The sequence below is a fragment of the Cucurbita maxima genome, unplaced genomic scaffold (genome assembly GCF_002738345.1).
Source record: "Cucurbita maxima cultivar Rimu unplaced genomic scaffold, Cmax_1.0 Cma_Scf00012, whole genome shotgun sequence".
NCBI classification, from domain to species: Eukaryota; Viridiplantae; Streptophyta; class Magnoliopsida; order Cucurbitales; family Cucurbitaceae; genus Cucurbita; species Cucurbita maxima.
Genome location: NW_019272028.1, coordinates 2,256,716 through 2,277,552, shown reverse-complemented (window position 1 = coordinate 2,277,552; position 20,837 = coordinate 2,256,716). Strand labels below are relative to the sequence as shown.

The following is a 20,837-nucleotide window of genomic DNA, read 5'->3' as shown; positions in this document are numbered from 1 at the left end:
AAAAAAAAAAAAAAAAAAAAAAAAAAAAAAAAAAAAAAAAAAAAAAAAAAAAAAAAAAAAAAAAAAAAAAAAAAAAGAAAAGAAAAGAAAAGAAAGAAGAAGAAGAAGAAGTATCATTGATGAAAAACCGAGTTTCATGGAGCAAATAAAAGAAATTACAAATGAGCAATACGAAAAAAAAATAGCCCATTACAAGAGGACCCCGAATGAAAACAACAATTGCAAGAGAAAAATCAAAAGATACCCATGTAAAAGGGCTCCAGTTGTTGGAGAGAATAGAAAGAGGATAAATTGAACATGTAATGCCACATGCCCCAAATTTGGAACCTGGATTAGGCACCTCATAGCCTCGACATTCCCCTGCATCTGTTGTGACATAACCACATTATCTACTTGTCTTAAACTGTTTCTAAGAGTAAAAACTATTCTTGCAGGCCAACACGGGTCTTTTTAGCATGTTTTATCCTCACTCACATTCTTCTTAAAAAATAAGGTCACCCAATATAGGATTCCTTCAAGCTAAGAACACTTTGGAATTCTTTTAATTGGGTCATCGAAAAGGAAAGTGCACCTTGTTAGTATAGGTAGTAACTTTCAATTTTTTTAAGTCTTTTTTAAGCATTATATCCTTAAGATCGCTCTCATTTGGATGTAGCTTCAATTCATTCAAGTACTCCTCCTTTACTCGGATGCCATATGCTCACTAGTTTCTGTCTTGGTTTGTCCCTGGACCACATCCTACTAGGAGAGGTCCTATTCTAATAGCATCTATAAAGCATCATGCCCAAGATTCATACCAGGATTTGAAACCCGAATTTGGTAGTTCATGGCTTCAGGATTCTTCTACATCCCTTGTGACATGACTACATTACCTACTTGTCTGAAAGTGCTTCTAAGAGTGAACTATTCTCATAGATCAATACGAGTCATTTTAGAATGTTTTATCCTCACTCACATGCTCCTCCTACATCTCTTGTGACATGACTACATTACCTACTTGTCCGAAAGTGCTTCTAAGAGTGAAAACTATCCTCACACAATAGGAGTCCTTTTAGAATGTTTTATCCTCACTCACATGCTCTTTAGGAAAATTTTCAAGGGGTCACCCAACATAAGATTGCTATAAATTAAGCACATCAACACATCCTTTTAGAATATTTTGTCCTCACTCACATGCTTCTTAGGAAAATTTCTAAGAGGCCACCATACACAAGATTGTTCTAAGCTAAACATGCTAAACTTTGGAGTTCCTATACTTGAGTCACCAAAAGGAAGGTGCACAATGTTAGTATAGGTAGTAACTTTCAGCTCTTTTAAGTCTTTCTTAAACATTATATCCTTAGAATTGCTCTCATTCAAATGTGATCTCAGCCTATTCATGTACCCCTCCTTTACTCGAGCGTCATAGAACAACTATTCGATCACAAATGCCCAAAATATCTCTACCCCTTACAGTTTCTCTCGAGCCAAATGTTCCAACATTTAATTTTAGAAACAACTGCTCATATTATCATGGTTTACTAAAGCTTAATTTTACGGTGCATGTTGATTAATATATATATAGTCTACGATTCATGGTTTTATGAGGAGAATGCAGCTCAAAGAGAATATTTGTAAATTCTGAAACTAGACATGATTCTACAATGCTAACTAAACCATAAGTGGATTGTTCCCTCCTATTTCCAAAACTCCTAGTCCATATAACTAAATATCTTCAAAAATAAACCAAACAAAGACGAGTAACCAACGCACCAACTACCAAACAGCAATAAGTAAAGAAAAATATAGCAAGCACAAAAGAATGGTGTATGACGGAACATGCCGAGCTCCTATAGCCAGAGTTAGCATTTTGCCTCATCAACCATCGGAAGATTGGTCGATACACTAAGTGCTATCGGGATAGAGAAGCACAAACCTCCAGCGGCAGCAAGAACTTTACTGAGACGTTGCGACGAGTCCCTAATATTCTCATTGTAAAATCTTCGAGCAGCCTTAGAATACTTGGGGGGTTCAGGAACGCGTTTATCAACAGAAACCTTCTTCTTCTTGGGCTTGGCTTCAGCCTCCGACATGGAATGAAGGAACCGTGTAGGAGGATGCGATTGGAGCTTGAGGTTGCCATCTTCGCCGCGAACTATCCACGGAATGAAGAGCTGACCGCCAGTGTTTTGATCAATAAACTGAAAAGAATCATCAGTTTTGGATTTAGGCTTCGGAGTTGGGGGCGCGAATGTGATGTTGAACTCCATTGAAGACGAAGACGAAGATGATCCATTGGGAGCGGAATTAGAGGAGAGAGAGCAGGAAATTCGAGAAATGGCGCGAATGGGATTGAGGATTAACGAAGGTTTTGAAAGAACAGAGAGTGAAGAAGCTGCTAATGAAACCATTTGTAATGGAAATTCTGATTCTGATAGTAAGCTCGCGGCTTCGCCTCTGGTTCGTGGATTGAAGGAAGGAGACGATTGAGACTCGCTAGTCAGCTCCTACAGCAATCGGATGATAATTTTATTTTTGGATTAAAATATATTTCCGCTCCAATTTTGAATTTCATTTTATTAACTACTTTTAATCTCTAACTTTATCCTATATTTTCAATATAAATAAATAAATAAATAAATATATATATAAGGAATTTAAAATTTGACTTTATTGTTAATTTTTATAAACAGAAAAATGTTGCATTTATAAATTTTAAAATATATTTACATTGTATTTTTTAATGCATTAAAATTAAAATTATTATTATTATTATTATTTTTAATTTATGTCACCCAAAATTAAAATTAAAACATAATCCCCTACCGTTTTTTAACTTTGAAAGGTAAGTTCAAAGAGGACAATATGAAACCTTCCCTTACCAAACGCGTTTTATAGCCTTGAGAAGTAAGTTCAAAGAGGACAATATTTGCTAGCGGTGTATGTGGGTCTGGTGGGTCGTTACATAAACGTTACTAATATTAATTACAATTTAAAAAACGTTTTTTTTAACAAAAAAAAAAAAATATATATATATATATATATATTATTTATATTATAAATAAGATTTTTATTTAAATTAATTAAATGTTATTTATTAAATAATATTTTAAAATTTTGGACCAATTAACTCAAATATAAAGGGAAAGTTCATTCTTACCGGGAAAGGCCGAGAGTCCAGAGGCCCAAACCACTCTACCCGCGAGCCCCAACAAGAACAACATTTCTTTCCGGGCGCGTGGCTTATACGCGCGATTTCTTCTACAAGCCGAACCAGGTCCAGTACTGATGTTTCAATCACGAACCCTAGAGCATCTTCTTGTCTATTGAAATCAACCATCATGTTCTCACTGTTTCTGAGTTCGACTCCATGGAATTGAATCCGAAGAAGCGATCGCAGTTCGCCCAGGAAGAATTGGTTTCTTCTCGAAGAATTCTGATTAATTAACAGAGGTTAAATTATGCGTCGTTGTATTTGAAGCTACCACTGTATATTTTATTTATGAAGAATTGTATTGTACTAAGAGAATCACTCCTTTAATTGTCGCGAAGATTATTGCTAAAATCGGTGTCATTTTAGAATCTGCGATTTTCGAGTGAGTTCATTCAACAATTGGAAATTACGGTTTTATTATTGTTGTTATTTTCAATATCAATGGCGGACTATGAGGAAGAAGGAAAAGGTTCGATTAGACCAAATTCCGAGGACGAGCAAGCAGAGCGAGAACCATCCATTTTCGAAAATGACGACGAAGAAGATGAGGATGATGGAGATGAGGATTTTGAAGGTGAGGAAGCTGAGACTGAAAATGATGAAGAACCACTCCGGAGGAAGCCTCTTTCCGATGCTTCCAGATTGATTGGTCACAGGTCCAAATTAGAGAACCTGGCTGAGCGAATGAGGAAGGAGAAGATCAGACTTCGGGTTCATGATATTTTGATCAAGGGAAACACGAAGACCAAGGAATCTATAATCGAAGCCGAAGTGGAGGCTATTAAGAATGCATCAACCATGCAAGAACTACTGGAGGCCGCTGGCGTAGCCAATGCCAAGCTCCAGAGGCTTGAGATCTTCGACTCTGTCAAGATTACACTTGATTCAGGTCCGCCAGAGCTCCCTGGTACTGCAAATGTCGTTATCGAGGTTGTGGAGACGAGCAACCCCCTCTCCGGCGAATGCGGTGCTTACACAAAACCTGCGGTAGGATTTTGTTCTGTAAAATATGTATATATTTGCGCCTGATGTGTGAATCAATAGCTCGTTGTTTGATAAGATATTGCTTGATTACAATGAAAGTGAAGTGCTTTTATAGAGTTGTCTATCCCATTCAATCTATATGGTTTGATATCTTGTATGTGTGCATACTTGAACATTTTAATACTTATTACATGTCAATTAGGAGCTATAATTTATCAACTCTGGTTCTCTTGTAATATGATCCCTCTGTTCAGATTCGAACTATGATTCCCTAGATAAATTTATTGCTTGTTTAACTGGAATTCGTGCATGAACTATTTGACTTGCAACCTGTTGGGAAGTTTGAAGTTGTATAATGCATTTGCAGGCTCGTTCATGGACCTTTGAAGGTTCGGTTAAGTACAAAAATTGGCTTGGATATGGGGATTTATGGGATGGCTCTTTGGCATACGGTCCTAATCAAACATCTGAGGTGAGTACCGGTGTTTATTTCCCAAGGCTGAAGCGATCAGTGACTCCTTTGGTGGCACGGCTATCCCTACTTTCCCAAGATTGGTTAGAGTTTTCATCTTACAAAGAACGGTCTTTAGGTCTTTCCGTTGGCCTATATTCAACAAAGTATCATGATTTGGCATACAGCCTTGGATGGCGCACCATAGCCGACCCTTCACAGATGGCGTCTAATTCGATAAGGAGACAACTTGGAAATAGTTTACTTTCTTCTCTAAAATATACTTTGAAGGTTGATAAGAGGAATTCTTCAGGGAGGCCAACTAGAGGCTATGCTTTTGTTTCTACTAGTCAAATTGGTGGCCTCGCACCTGATCACCGGAGCTTGCGCTTCGTGCGACAGGTTTTCTTCATTTCCTTTTGGTTCTCTTGTAACAATAAAAGACTTTCCCCAGCTTTTGTGTAGTTATTGATTTTCTGTTCCCATATTTTAACAGGAATTTGATCTACGTTATGCCATTCCTCTCGGCTTTGATCGTGCTGCCATGAACTTTGGAGTTTCTGCTGGTGTTGTCTTGCCTTGGGGAAATGGATTCATGAACAAGCCATCGCCCCTTCCTGAACGGTTTTTCTTAGGTGGTGATTTCTCTCCAGTATGCACCGTCGGAGGCCCAACAACTGTATGGGGTTTTAAGACACGTGGGATGGGGCCAACTGAGCCAAGGCGGGAAGTGAGGGGCGAAAATAATCAGGGTGAAAACAGTGATTCTCCTGGAAGGGATTTTGTCGGAGGAGATCTTGCTGTCACCGCGTTTGCTGATCTTTCATTCGACTTTCCAATTCACTGGTTAAGAGAACATGGAATCCACGGACACATCTTCGCTGGTGCAGGAAATCTTGCAAAGTTGACAGAGAATGAGTTTCGCAGTTTCTCTTTTCAGAAGTTCTTCGAAACTTTCCGTACCTCAGTAGGAGCTGGGATTGTGCTTCCAACAAGACTCTTCCAGCTAGAGGTCAGTCACGATCTCTGACTTGTGTTCATTATTTAGATACATAATTTATTGGCCTGGCTCTGATCTCTGTTTTTACGTGTATATCCCATGCAATGCCATGCTTGCTGTTTCCTTTTTATTATTCTTCTATCGAACAGAAACGACACCGAAACACTGTTATAGGTTGCCTTTTGATTTTATTCGTATTTGCTACTGATTTGAGTTTGGTTCTATGAGCAGGGGAACTTCTACTACATATTGAAGCAGCAAGAGCATGATCGTGGAAAAACTGGCTTTCGGTTTAGCATATCTGCCCCATCATAAACCATGAATTTTGACGAGGTTTGATAAATATTCAGGTTTGATTGAATTTGTTTCTCTTGCTCAATGACAGTGTCCTTGCTGAGTTATCAGTTCGGACTGGATTAAAAAAAAAAAAAAAAAAAAAAGTTTCCTTTTAAACATTTGGGAAAGTGAAAAAGGAAGGAAAAAATAAAAGAAAAAAAAGAAAACCTTTCTCTTCAACCACGAAGATTAGAAGAATAATATGACTTGTGATGATGTATTGGAACAGGTTATGGAGGTCTCCCCTCGCATTTGGTTTCATCGACCCAAATGGGAGGATGAATTTTTGTAACTCCATCTGTGAGATTGGACTAGTTTGTTTCATAGCCTATATGATTTCTGGTTTTCCTCCACTCCACCAGGTACTTTATGCACACCATTATCAATTTTCTTTTGATAAGAGTCCACGACCTTTATGCCTCCATTTTTGTGTTGTTCTTTCTGTTTTTTAAATTATTCTTGTAGGATAGCTGAAATGCTTTACGATTCATTTTTCTCCTGAAATTTGGATTATGATTCTATTAGATTAGGAAGCTTCTCAAAATGGATACTATTCCCAAAGAGCATAAGTGAAAGTAGTATTTAATTTGAACGAATATAAATTTAAAATCAAATAGTTGGTTATTAAACACAACTTAGTTTATCAGTTCTTAGAATTATCAAGTATATTTTGTAGCATTTTCATACAACGATGTTGAATTGCACATATTATATGCATCATATCTATTCTGCTTCCCTTTTAAGACCATGTGATTCGTTTCCAAGAAAAACTCGGTGACCATCGTACACTATTAAAATTATTTGGCAAATGGAGTGGGAGTTGATTTCTCGTGGCTTTAGTTTGGACTTTTCCAAAAGGCCTCACACTACTAAAGATAGGATTTATTGATTATAAACCTAAGATCATTTCCTAAATTAGTCGATGTTGGAAGTCAAATAAAGACTGGATAGGTTTTATTTATGTTCATGGATTGAACTCAACAGTTGTGTTTTTTTTTTTTTTCTTTTTGAAAAGTGCTTTTGGAGTTTTTGATCAAAATTTCTAGTTTGAATTTTTAAAATGTAAAATTCTGTTATAAAATAGAATGAAATTGATGTATTCTATTATAAATTATAATAACTACCAGAATTTATATTTTAAATTGTGCTCATAAAATTAATTAATAACAATTTATATTCAAAGTTGATAACTATAATTAGTTTTATGGTTTAAAAAGTTATTATCAAACTCATTTTTTAATTACTTATATTGAAATCAGTTACCACATGAAAATATAAAATACGAAAATCTCAATTTAAAAGAATATATATAGACACCGACGCCATTCCACTAATTTTGGTTTGAGAACTGAAATGCCTTTTCTTTTTAATTATTTAATCTTTCAAAAATTTCAAAATTCACAGTTTCAAGAATTTTTATGTGGCGCCCACTCACTAATATAAAGCAGCCTACACAAATTTTTCATCCCTCTTTGAACTTCAAATTGCAATGTACAATAAATATTTTGAGTTATTTATGCCTTTGGTATGTGTGTAGGGTGGTGCCGATATGGTGCATGGCATATTCTCGGCCAAGGGCAATTACAATTTAAAGGACAAGGTGCAAAGTATATGTATTTTCATCTGATGTGTTTGATCATAGCTGTGTGTGTGTGTCTATCGAGTTCTTGAAACATTCTCCTCTCCTGCCCGGTCGGGTGGGGCTGAAAAACCTTGAATTCAAACGATAAGAGATTACAATCACGAACACGTGTGAACGGATCTATTTAAGAAGCAGAAAGCATTAGAAGAACTCACTAATCATGTTTTCCATCATGGAACTGGGCATTTCTTGAAGACTTGAAAGTTTCTAAAAATTTCTTGGCCTTCTGCAGTTCTTGGTTCTGCCTTGACTTATCCCAATTATGTTCAGCCGCCAATATCTCAATTACTCGAGGCAATGCGTGGTTAGCAGCATGTGTGTCGAGGAATGCGAGACGTGATCTTCTGGCGATGAAATCTACTGCGGATTCACAGTACTCATGCCGAGCACAGTATGCAACCTCAGCTTCCAAGAAGGGGTAACCATGAGCCAATCGCTTCCCCAAGCTCTCATTCTATCATAAAAAAGAAAAAAACTGGATCAATCCTTGAAAACTGGACTACAAACAGGCTCTACAAGCTAAAGGTCATCATTTTTATAGAATATATATGCCTTCCGCTTCTCTTGAGTTTGCTTTACATCGTAGAGTGTATCATTGTAATGGTCTAAGTCTACCGCTTGCAGATATTGTCATTTTTGAATTTTCCCTTTTGGACTTTCTCACAAGGTGTTAAGACGCGTTTTAAAAACCTTGAGAGGAAGCCTGAATGGGGTCATTTTTTAATTTTCCCTTTTGGACTTTCTCACAAGGTGTTAAGACGCGTTTTAAAAACATTTAGAGGAAGCCCGAATAGGAAAGCCCAAAGAGGATAATATCTGCTAGTGGTAGGCTTGAGCCATTATAAATAGTATTAGAGCCAAACACCCGGCGATATGCTACCTTCTTTGGTGTGCCAGCGAGGACGCTGGTCCCCGAAGGAGGATGGATTGGGGTCCCATATCGATTGGAGAAAGGGAAGAGTGTTAGCGAGGACGCTGGACCCCGAAGAAGAGGGATGAATTGTGAGATCCCACCTCGATTGGGGAGGAGAACGAAATATTTTTTGTAAAGGTGTGGAAACCACTCCCTAGCCCGTCGTTATATTCATTTTATAGAATATATATGCCTTTAGCTTTACACCATTACACCATAGCAATGTATAGAGAGAAACACAAACCTGAGCTATAGCAGCCACTCTTTCAGCTAAAACCCCATACGCTTGTGATAAATGTCTTGCAGCTGCAGTATCCATAACGCCGGGGACAACTTTACCTCCAAGAGTCTTCTTCATACGTAAATATTGTTGAGCTAAGGCAGTAAAATATGCAGGTTCCCATCCATCTCCACCAACTAGCCGCAGCTTGTCAGTTACACATTCATTTGTTGGCTTCAGCTTTCCAGACTTTATAGCTGCACTAACAGCATCTTCTGCCATGCTGAAGCCAGTTCCAATCAGAACTATAATTGTGGTAAAAAAAAAAAAAAAAGTATGACGACCGTATAGACCAGATAATTTTAATCACAGCCAAGATAATAGTACCCCCGATAAGTAGTCCATTTCCCACCAGTAATTGTGACAAATCCAGGATAATCTTCACAAACAACATGTTCTCTTGAACCATTCTCGGTACTTTTAGCTGACGGATTTATAGCCAAAGGACGAATACCACTCCAAGCTGAGAGAACATCTGTTCGCCGCACCTAACATTTTCAGAGGAATTGGGTTTGGTCCCATGAAGACTATATCAAACGAATGAAATAGAAACATAATTGTCTGTCTAGTGCAAGTGAAGCTAACTAGAACAATATATAAACAACTTTTCAGGGGCTAGAGAGGACTTAAACATTGAAATGTATACATAATCCATAAATTATCCATCAGGCACAATCCGAACCTAGTAAGCAGTTAAAATGATATCACTAATCAACATGTGTAACAGGTGACTATTAGTTCCAAAGATCGACTACAAAACAGTAAATAAACGACCGTCTGAGTTATTTTTGAACTTATTATCCTTCACATGCAAACTAGGTGTATTAGAGACGTCAAATACTAAATCTAAAGAACTCTGAGATCCCACATCGGTTAGAGAGGGGAACAAAACATTTCTTATAAGGGGTGTGAAAACCTCTCACTAGCAGACGTGTTTTAAAAACTTTGAAAGAAAGTCTAGAAGGGAATACTCAAAAGCAAACTGTGAATGTTTGATTAATCCACCACACCTAAATGGTGTGAAAGTTGTCTTATTTATAATCAAATAAATTACAAGGATATAGAAATAGTAATAAATGGAAATAACAATAAATGGAAAAATACCTATGATAATAAGACAAATATTAGATATTTGCCTTATAATAAAATATCAAATATAATATATATGGTAAACTATAATTTCATACTAAATATTCTTAACACCCCACCAAGATGCTAACAACCCGATTCTTGGCCATAACTATAATTTCATACTAAATATTCTTAACACCCCACCAAGATGCTAACAACCCGATTCTTGGCCATCAAAAATTGCAGAGGGATCGCCGCTCATCGGCGATGCTGCCTTGGCTTCGGCGAGAATATATCTAACCCATGAAGAGGGATTGTCGCTTAGCGACGATGCTACCGCAAGCTAAGCGTCGGATTTAAACGAATGTGAAGCTTGAATCTGAAAAATTCAAAGAGGTTGAGAAACACTTTTCATGAAGATGCTAACAACCCGATTCTTGGCCATCAAAAATTGCAGAGGGATCGCCGCTCATCGGCGATGCTGCCTTGGCTTCGGCGAGAATATGTCTAACCCATGAAGAGGGATTGTCGCTTAGCGACGATGCTACCTTGGCTCTGGTGAGAATATTTCTAACCCCAAGAAGTAGAAGGGGAAATCTAGAGCAAGAGACAAAGACAATGTTGAAGCCAGAAGAGTCACCACATTGGGTGAAGGAGCCAATTTTGGCGAGAAGGGCAGTCGGAAGAGTCACCTCATCGGGTGAAGAAGCCAATTTTGGCAGGAAGGGCGGCGGCAACTTGGTTGGCGAATAGGCCAGTGCGGCACCCAGATTCCGAAGGTAAATCTCTGCAAAAGGTTGATAGGTTTAGGTTAGGGTTTATGTGAAGGATGAAGGTTGATTGGGAAGAAAATGAGAGAGACTATATTGGCCAAAGGGAAAACCGATTTGGTTGGAAAAGGTGAGGTTGTATGTACAAAGTATGACGAAAGGTGATTTGGAGGTCAATAGGGTGGAGCCGAAGAGTAATCAATCGGCTCCGACTACGGCAGCCATGAAGACTGCCCCTGCGGCGTCAAAACCAGCAGGGGTGGTGGAGAAGAAGATTAAAGGATTCAAAAGCCATTGAAAAGAAAGGATCAGAGTTGTTAAACCGAAAGGGCTCTGATACCATGTGAATGTTTGATTAATCCACCACACCTAAATGGTGTGAAAGTTGTCTTATTTATAATCAAATAAATTACAAGGATATAGAAATAGTAATAAATGGAAATAACAATAAATGAAAAAATACCTATGATAATAAGGCAAATAGGCAAAATAAAATATCAAATATAATATATATGGTAAACTATAATTTCATACTAAATATTCTTAACACAAACCCAAATTCTTTCCACTGTTTGGAAACTTAACACAGATATTCATACGAGCAAATTATATTGAAAAAGAACAAGAAAATTGATTGTAATTTTCACCCAATTACAACAAAGCAGGTATTACTAATCAATCAAATACCTTTTTTGGTAAGAATACAGAATCACATACCTTCACGTTAAGGTAATCAGAGATTGCATCCAGTATAAACTGGATTTCATCCTCGTGAGGCTCAGGAAGCATAGTGATGTCTGCGTTGGAATCTGAGGTTCCAGCAACCGTTCGTCCTAACCATGGCAGCATAAAAACCACACGCCCGTCCTTAGTCATGGGAACAATTAGACCCATTCCTTCGGGGGAATAATAATCAGGGAGAACCACATGGACACCACTGCTGGGATAGATCACAGCCACTGCCTCTTTATCAATCATCTTTCTCACTGAATCACAAAATGGTCCAGCAGCATTGACAATCACCTTTGCATAGGTATCAAACTCTTTACCTAGAACAAATAAATAGTTAGTGAGGATCAGATAAATAAAAGGAATGTATAAGCCAGTCTAGACTTTTATTCATCACTCCAATACTTGCTCATTTGAGTAATTTCAACTAGCATCTGCGTCAATTAGCCAAACACAAACCCATGTGAAACTTTAATTCCTGCGAAGGATTGTTGTTAGAGGAGTCCTAGATCATGAATTTATAAATAAGAAATACATCTCTATTGGTATTTGGCATTTTGAGAAAATCAAAAGTAAAGCTATGAGAGCTTATATTCAAAGTGGACAATATTATACCATCGTGGAAGTCTGTGATTCCTAACAATTGCAGTGATCTAAAATCAATATAGGAAATTGATCAACAAACAAGAGTGTTTCTAGGCTTCTAGACATGAGTTCAAGATGATAATTTGACTGAGCCCTCTGTTCTCAACTGATGTCCAATCCTTCAACAGTAATTGCCACAAGGCAACAAAAATCAAGTGGGGAAAGGGTACGAAGAAACTTTTTTCTTTTCTAATCCTGAAAATTCCAATTCAAGTAAAACTAAAAGCATCCACATGAAACTGCCCAGAAAAATTCAATAGAACTGGAAAAAATAAAAGGAGCTTCCAACAAACTCAACTCAGATATAGAAGATTGCATTAGATGTGATTGGCACCTGACAAATTGTCACGAATCCGCGCACCAATAATTCGATCACTACCCTCATCCTTCAAAAACCCCACAACTTCAGCATAGTTAAGCACCGCCGCACCAGCCAGAGCGGCAGTACAAGCCAGCCCCACATTAACCCGCGAGTCATTCATCTGTCCATCGTAGTACACCACAGTGCCTTTCAAACTTCTTCCCTGGCCGTCCGTAGCCAGGGTAGGGAAGAGCTCCACAGACTCTTGAGCGGAATAGTACCTTGACAAGTGTAAGAGGCAGGGACCAGAAACAAAATCGTGCATCTTCAACCCAATCCAATAGTAAACGACCTCGAACCAGTCAAAACACGGCGTCATACACGGCAAAACATGGCATAGATGTGGTGCATTTTCGATGAACTGCTTTCGCTCTTTAAGCGCATGAAACACCAGTTTAAGCTCCTTATAATCCAAATTAAACACTGCGTTCTCCACATACCGTACGCCTGAGAACGAATAGAAGGCATTTCAGCTTCCATTAACTCAAAACGGAATAAAACTTAATCCTAAATTGACATTCGATCCATTCATATCCAAAATTTGAACAAATGAACAACAACAGAACTTCAGATTCTTTAAATTCACAATACCTCCATGAATGAGCTTCGTCGAACGCGAAGACGTACCGGAAGCGAAATCCTCGCGCTCAACGAGGCCAACACGAAGTCCACGAGTAACAGCATCGAGGGCGACGCCACAGCCCGTAGCGCCTCCGCCGATGACGAGAATGTCAAGAGGATATAAAGAACTAGCCCTGATCAGAGCCGACTCCTGGACTGATCGCCGCGGGACGACTGCAGTTGGATCATTGATCTTACTCCTGTAGGACTCAAGCGCCTGATCACTGGTACCACGGTCATTGGAGGAGAGAGAATGATGAAGAATAATTGAGCCGCCAGCTGCGGTGGCTACGACGGCGACGGCGACGGCGAGCTTACTCAGCCGTGAGACGGTGGCCATGATGGTTGTGATTCAGACACAGGATTAGCGGGAAAAAAAGGGACGATACCGTGGCTTGAAAGGGACTCGTAATGAATTTATGAAAATAAATATAAATAAAATAAAATATAATATAAAGAGAAAAGGAATATATTATCGTGATAAGCATGCAATGAGCTTTTATTTTTTTTTTATTTTTTTTTTTAACTAATTTCTAAATTAAATATATATATTTTAATTCAAGTGATGTTTTCCGTGGGTTTAAAGTTATTTTGAATATAATTTTGTTATTATCGATAAATGTTAAAATTCACAAACTACAAATTTAGAGTTAATAATAAAATTGGAAATTTATTATTTTATTATTTTATTATTTTATAGTCCTCAAAATTTTCAATTATTTATATCAATTTATTAGTATTATGCTACAAAAATTAATTATAAATTTCTTTTTAATATTATTATAAGCTACTTTAACTTTATGGGGGAAATTTTTATTAAAAAGTTTAAAATAAAATATGTATTTCACTCTTATTATTATTATTGTTTTATAATCATTGTAAAGTCAAATAAAGTATTGTTATTTATTATGGGACAATTTAATAATTATTATAAAAAGGGATGAATTTAAATATTTATTAGAAGATGAAGAATAGTGTGATTAAAAAAATCAAATAAATATATAATGAAAGTATAAGTAGCCTTAAAATAAGGAATATAATAAAGAGGATGTAAAAGAAATAAATATATGAATAAAACTTAAAAGATGGACTATGAAGGAAATATTCATGGAAATTTTACATTTAAAACATAATAAATAAATTAGATAGACAATTAATGTTTTTTTTTTTTTTTCTAAGAACTATTACCTCGGGTCTAGATTCGTCATTAAAAGCATTCATGTCAAACGATAAAACAAAACAGGTTGGAGAAGCATCTACGGGTAAAACATCTTATCCATATAATTGCTTGTCACCTACGCTTTGCCGTCCATTCAAACTTTACGAACCAAAGTATGGTATCACGATAAAAGAGTTGAGGAAGGAGATGAGCCAAACAAGGAGTCTACTGGAGGGGGTTCATTAGCGGAGACTCTTGGAACAGTTGGAGTAATCAATCCCTGGATGTACTATGGGAGACCGTCAAGTACATCTAGCGGCAAAGATCAAGGGGATCATATTTGGACTTGTGACACAAGGATTTTTTTGCACGCAACAAATGATGTATTTTGTTTCTTTCTCACGAACCATGGGAACGACAAGATCCCAAAGGAGCAAAAGACAGTTTATGACGAAGATGTGAATTTTAACTAAATTATATGTATTCAATTGAAACTAAAAAAACTATATAGGTATAAAATTAAAACTAAGAACCAAATTATATTAGCAAATTTAAAGCTAGATAAGGTTGACCTGATCAACCGGTGAAAGGGCATTTGGAGTTTCGAAAATTCTAGGCATCGAATTAAACTTTTCATATTGTTCTTTTTTTTTTTTTTTTTAAAAAAAAGGAGAAACCTAAGTAATGTTTATCAGTCACAGCAAACATAGTCTATAAATGCAGCATATGGTTTAAAGGGGAACGAATCTTTCACCATTTTCATCTGTTTAACGTTACACTTCATCCTGAAAATACCAACAAGCCAAAGCAAATAACAAAGCCGAACACTGCCCGACTTGCCAAAACTATACACGAGTCACACGGGGGCAAGCTGTTTTGTTTTTTTTTTGTAAAATAAGCTTCGGCTGATAAAATAATTCATGTCGCAGCTGAGTTCCGATCATGATGAAGTGGGTCGTGGCAATCGCTTTGCAATCTCCTGCCAAACCAAATAGAGAAGAAATGGTTGAAGTCGAAATGTAATTGAACTGAAACAGTTGAAGGAATCTACAAAGCCATGGATCTTTATCGCCCCCTCTCAAGACGAGTGATATATATTCCAAGAGAAACTTTAGATGGAAACGAACTAGGGTCTCATCAAGTGAGCACGACAACTATGGAGCATCGTCACATAATTCAAGCAGGGAAAGTATGTAATCAAAGGAAAAGAAGATATGAACAGAAAAGACCATGACATTATTTTTTTTTAAATCCAAATTATTTGCTGTTTCATAAAGCGTCAAGTAGAAGCACAAATTAGTGGCACAAATTAGAGAGAGGGGCGTACAATAGAACATGCACCACAGACGAATTGGACTGTGGGAAAAAAGCATTCGAATCCAACAAACAATAAACAACAAATCAGCTAAGAGCTAACAATCCAACAAACAATAAACAACAAATCAGCGAAGAGCTAACAGTCCGAAAATTTGCAATAGAAATTGGTATACTTGTTCATCCCGATGTTCACCTCTTAAAATATCTCATATACGTAGGCAGGAACAAGTGAAGGAGTCAGATTTATGATGTCACACCACAGAACCTTTATTCTAATGGTGGTGGAATAATTCCTTCTCGAAAGAAAAAATCTATATTGGACAAGATAAAAAGTAATGTGCGACTTGAAGGACATGATCTACTGTGGATTCTTACACCCACCATTTTATATTATATAGGAATGAAGATGCTCTTGACTCGACACCGTTTGTAGATGGGATGACCTATTACATGCTAGAGCTTATCAAGAAGAATTAAGTTCCTTTTTTTAAGATTAAAAAAAAAAAAAAAAGTCAATTATCAATTCAATATAATATTGAATGAATGCTAAAGCACTCGCATATACTTTCATGAGTCCATATACAAAGTATCTTCCTCCACCGAGCTCGAGTTATGGAAGAAGAAACCGAGAAGAAAGTATCAACAACAACAAGTTTTATTATGGAACAACTCATGATGTCTTTTGCTTATGTTCAATATATAATGACCGAGTTTGAAGACAAGAAATTCATGTGAGAAAACATAAGTAAACAGCCACAACTTTAAGGGTGGCATAGATCAATCATGTCAATATAGAATCACCAATAGAAACCTAAGATGAACGTTCAGACAGCACGAAAATCAATTCGACACTTTATGGAGTTAGAATAATGTTAGACACAACCAACCACCAGCAAACCGCTGGGGTGAAAGAACGTTCCAACTTCACACCTAATGGAGTTCAACACTATCATCAATAGAGAATTGGTCAACTACAAAGAATATCATTAAGTTTACTGGTTATGACAATGAATTAAACAACACTCAGCAATATTCAAATATCATTCACATGCACTATAAAAACACGGGCGGCAGAAAATAATAGAACTGTTTAATACTACTCAGCCTACAATGGATATCACAAAAATAGCTATACAAAATGGTCTACCTCAAAAAGGCAACTATGAAAGTGATAATTAAAGGATGCAATCAGGAATACCTCAAACAGCTCATTTATATTATCTGCAGTCTTAGCAGATGTCTCAATAAAGAACATTCCATTCTTCTCTGCATACTCAGTCCCATCCTTCAAAATTGAGACATAATTATCTCAAATTAGTGAATTTTAGATACTTTTTGTTCATTTTGTAAAAACAAAACAAAGTAAAAAAGAATAAATAGAGAAGATGGGAGAAGTAAAATGCATTCGATCGAATAACACTGAATTTACCTGAATGGATACTTTCCTTTTCTCTTGGAGATCAGCTTTGTTACCGACCAATGCCAAAATGATATCAGGGCTGCCATGCTTTTGCAGCTCCTGTAAGTGTCCAATACGAAACGTGAAGATTGTGATTAGTTAAAGGATAACCAGCTCAAAACGAACACATTAATGAAGGCATTGTTAGGTTTTTCCCTCTTGAAAAAATCATGGCTCACATTCAACCAAGCCCCTTTTCTATGATTTTCTACTCAAAATAGGACTGTACTTTGTTAACATGATCAGCATTCATTGATTTGAAGCCAGAAAAGGTATAATGAAAAACTGTATTGTCTCCAATGGAAACTTCCATAACAGCACTCTTTTTCTTGGAAACTGATTAACAAAGAAGTCCCATAAAAAGAAATGATTGCTTATCAAGAGGCAAAGATGTAACACAAGGTCGACAAGGTTATCCACAATTTTCTTAAAGGAGTAGCGCAAGGTAACCCAGAATTTTAATAAGCACACATCATAATCACATTGCCTGTAAACTTACAAGGGAACAGATAAGTAGCGAAACATGTAGTTATCTGGTGATCAATCCATAGATTAAAAAGAATTCCATTCGTTTCATATTTGGCCATTAGTGAGTAGCAGCTCAATTAACGAAGAATTGCCTCATAGTTTTTGCTTCCTTTCGGCATAATGGCTATGGAAGCAGGAAATTTAGTTCATGTACAAAAACTATTTTATCATTTTAAAACATACCTTAACCCAATATTGAGCTTTGGCAAAGGAATCAGAGCTTGTTATATCATATACGATAACTGCAACTGCCGCACCTCGATAGTAAAGTGGAGCTAATGCAGCATACCTAAATCAACAGAGAACAACATTGATAACCTCAAGCAAAAATAGCTCCTGTAAACATGAATAAGCTAGATAAGGTCTACCAATGTATCAACCCAAGCCCACCGCTTACAGATATTGTCTTCTTTGGGCTTTCTCTTATGGGCTTCCCTTAAAGGTTTTAAAATGCATCTATTAGGGGGACCACATCCTTATAAGGAATACTTCGTTCTCCTCTCCAACTAATGTGGGATCTCACACTACACCCTTGGGAGCCAGCGTCCTCGCTAGCACACCACTCGATGTCTGGTTTGATACCATTTGTAACAGCCTAATCCCACCACTAACGGATATTGTCCTCTTTGGGCTTTCCCTTCTAGACTTCCTTCAACGTTTTAAAACGCGTCTACTAGGGAGAGGTTTCCACACCCTTATAAGGAATGCTTCGTTACCCCTCTCCCACCAATGTGGGATCTCACAACCAATCACAATATTGTTGCTGGCTAGAAGTTAAAAATACACCATAGAGGATAGCTACTAGAGATTTCGATAATCCTACCTCTCTTGCCCAGCAGTGTCCCATATTTCAAACTTCACTGTTGTAGAATCCTGTAAAGCTATTGTTTGTGACAAGAATGATGCCCCAACAGTTACCTGAATTTTCTCAACAAACATTTCTAATCAAAAGATTGTAATGACTTTGGGAATGAAATGATCAAGACATAAATTTTTCGTTTTAAGCATCAATTTATTTTAAGAATTTATGGCCTGTAATATAATCCTGACCTTAGATGTTGGATCAAACTGACCACGAACAAAGGAAAGAACAATACAGCTTTTACCAACGCCAGAATCACCCAGCAGGACAAGCTGCATAAGATATCATAAAAACTTTTAAGCTTTCTAAGGAAGCACTTATCTGTAACATCAAAAATCATTAAATTCAAAGAAAAGGCAGCCATTTGGTAGCTTCTTAAATACCTTGACGCGCAAATTCTTTGAATCAGCTGCACTATTCTCTGGATTAACCCCACCCGATGGCCCAGAAGCTCTGTCTGCACAATAAACTCCTCAAAAATCAACACACTCGACATAAAATCCCATCAGAAAAAGTAAAAAATTGAAAGATACCTAAGATAAAACCCACCGAACCCTAATGTCCCCATTAACGAAACAACAATGATAATAATAATCAAGGAACCAAGAGAACTCCATAATTAACAACGTAGAACTGACCAAACAATCAACGTCTTAAATTTTCAATACACTCTTTGATCAGACTTAAATAGACAAATAAAGAATCGAAAACCCCTAAAAAAAGCTGAAGAAACGAAATTCGAGAATTGAAAATACCTGGGACAGAGGAGGAGCAACCCATGGCGATCAAGGGTATTTGAAATACCCGAGCCAAGAAATTTGCTGTTAATTGAACTTTCGTGGAGTCTACTGAGCAATTTTCTGCAAAAGAAAAGAAGAAACTTACGCCCTCGGGACTGGTTCGTTAATGGCTGTCATAAGTCTTCCCAATATTTCACAACTCAACTTTCAATTGAATGGCGAAGGCGAACGACATCGTCTCGGCCTGAATCAAAACGACATGTCGGATTTCATAAGACCCGAACCGGATCCGATACGCCGAAAAAAAGAAAAGCCAAATGGGCCAGGAAATGAGTGGGCCAATTGGGCCGGACTTCTACATAGGTCGTCGGTGATTCCTTTTATTTTATTTTCCTTAAAAATAAAATTCCTCCTAAAAACGCCCCATTTTTATCATAATTTCATTTTCTAAAAAATTACCAATACACAATAAAAATTAATAATAATATATATATATATATATATATAAAAAAATTGAAAATTACATCTAAAATTTTATTTTTTAACCGTTGAATTAAATAAAATTATAATAAATATATGTGTATATATATAGGTTTATTTATAATTAATTTAATCCTATACAAATAAAAAAAAAACAGGAGCTAAATATTTTTTTAATTTCATACCACCTATATATATATACATATATTTATTATAATTTTATTAGTTCAACGGTAAATAAAATTTTAGATGTAATTTTTAATTCAAAAATATTTTACCCCTTCACATTTTACTTTTATAAAAAAATAAAAAAATTATATACCTGAAGGGTTGGGTTGGGTTAAGTTTATTATTTAAGAAGGGTTACTTGAAAAATGTCTCAACACGACTCAACCTTAAACTCACAGACAATAATAAATATTTTATCCTTTTAGTCTTGAAGTTGAAGGCCCGAGTACATGGCCATCACATAAATTATTTATTGAAAGTTTTCTAAACCACATAAATTTGGCTGGTTTTTGTTTCGTTAGAAAATTTGAACACATCCACTTTAGATTAGTTGTTTCCTCTTTTAAAACGTCTATTGTCGATTGAAGATAAGCCTACTTTCATGTAGATAAGCTTATCTTATACTATTTCGATAGAGTTTGACTTGAAAATAAATGGATCATATAACTTAATGACGAGTACGACGTGCTTCGTTGTTTTAGAAGACAAACTAAGCTTTTGTTTGATATGAACAAGACACTTAATTTCTTGTTTGATGTGTGAAAATTGACCAACTGATGTATTTAACTCCTTTAAGCCTAGGAAGTAGCATTGTCTTGTCAACTTATATGTCTTCTAGTCACATCGACGTTTTTATATTGTTGTAAATTAAGTCGAATTAGTTACGTACGAAAAAAAGGTCATGAAAATAGTAAGAAATACGACATAACAATATACGTTCATTTACGATCATGGAAAACTTAATGGTTTGAAAAAAATTCGATGACTTAAAACCCAACTCAAACCCTACCGACGAACACCCGTAACGTTATACCAAGCTCGAACTCACACGACAATGATCAAGTCCTTTAGTTTAGGGGACAACTCCATCTGAAGGATAAGGAAAATATCAAACAATTTGGACAAACTTGCTTTTTTGATTGTGATCTTCAAATCTTTTCAAAACCCATGTGGAAACCCTTTAATTAAATTAATCATTCAATTGAGGAGCCCTTATATTTATTATTATTATTATTATTATGATTAGTGAATGTTCTAACTGTTCTTGATCTTTTGTGGACCGTTCAA

The 20,837-nt window shown here is 36.4% G+C and overlaps 4 protein-coding genes across 6 annotated transcripts in view; 1 reads left to right on the top strand and 3 right to left on the bottom strand.

The window, feature by feature from the left end:
• The window catches only part of LOC111487252 (putative ribosomal large subunit pseudouridine synthase SVR1, chloroplastic), a 9,261-nt gene extending 6,750 nt beyond the window's left edge, over positions 1-2,511 (bottom strand). The window contains exon 1 of the mRNA XM_023134610.1: positions 1,916-2,511. Coding sequence (XP_022990378.1) covers positions 1,916-2,390 — 475 coding nt within the window. The 5' untranslated portion in view covers positions 2,391-2,511. The remainder of the gene's footprint in view (positions 1-1,915) is intronic.
• Positions 2,512-3,161: 650 nt separating this feature from the next.
• On the top strand, positions 3,162-6,388 carry LOC111487216 (sorting and assembly machinery component 50 homolog). 2 transcript variants are annotated; one of them, XM_023134539.1, is made up of 5 exons: positions 3,162-4,180; positions 4,545-5,030; positions 5,125-5,640; positions 5,860-5,978; positions 6,194-6,388. In XM_023134539.1, the coding sequence occupies exons 1-4, from the start codon at positions 3,635-3,637 to the stop codon at positions 5,941-5,943; spliced, it is 1,632 nt and encodes a 543-aa protein (XP_022990307.1). In that variant the 5' UTR covers positions 3,162-3,634; the 3' UTR covers positions 5,944-5,978; positions 6,194-6,388. The 2 variants fall into 2 exon arrangements, with proteins under 2 accessions (XP_022990307.1, XP_022990306.1); XM_023134538.1 differs by having other exon boundaries at positions 5,860-6,386.
• Positions 6,389-7,435: 1,047 nt separating this feature from the next.
• Positions 7,436-13,399, bottom strand: LOC111487199 (glycerol-3-phosphate dehydrogenase SDP6, mitochondrial-like). 2 transcript variants are annotated; one of them, XM_023134503.1, is made up of 7 exons: positions 12,967-13,399; positions 12,349-12,822; positions 11,358-11,689; positions 9,127-9,287; positions 8,764-9,022; positions 7,762-8,060; positions 7,436-7,676 (listed from the first exon to the last, which is right to left on the bottom strand). In XM_023134503.1, coding segments are annotated over exons 1-7 (1,896 nt in total). In that variant the 5' UTR covers positions 13,337-13,399; the 3' UTR covers positions 7,436-7,675. The 2 variants fall into 2 exon arrangements, with proteins under 2 accessions (XP_022990271.1, XP_022990272.1); XM_023134504.1 differs by having other exon boundaries at positions 7,436-8,060.
• Positions 13,400-14,842: 1,443 nt separating this feature from the next.
• On the bottom strand, positions 14,843-19,276 carry LOC111487316 (ras-related protein RABF1-like). Its single transcript, XM_023134697.1, has 8 exons — positions 19,077-19,276; positions 18,705-18,778; positions 18,510-18,593; positions 18,283-18,377; positions 17,643-17,748; positions 16,902-16,991; positions 16,671-16,757; positions 14,843-15,134 (listed from the first exon to the last, which is right to left on the bottom strand). Exons 1-8 carry the CDS (start codon positions 19,099-19,101, stop codon positions 15,096-15,098), a joined length of 600 nt encoding a protein of 199 aa, XP_022990465.1. The 5' UTR covers positions 19,102-19,276; the 3' UTR covers positions 14,843-15,095.
• Between the last annotated feature and the right edge of the window lie 1,561 nt (positions 19,277-20,837).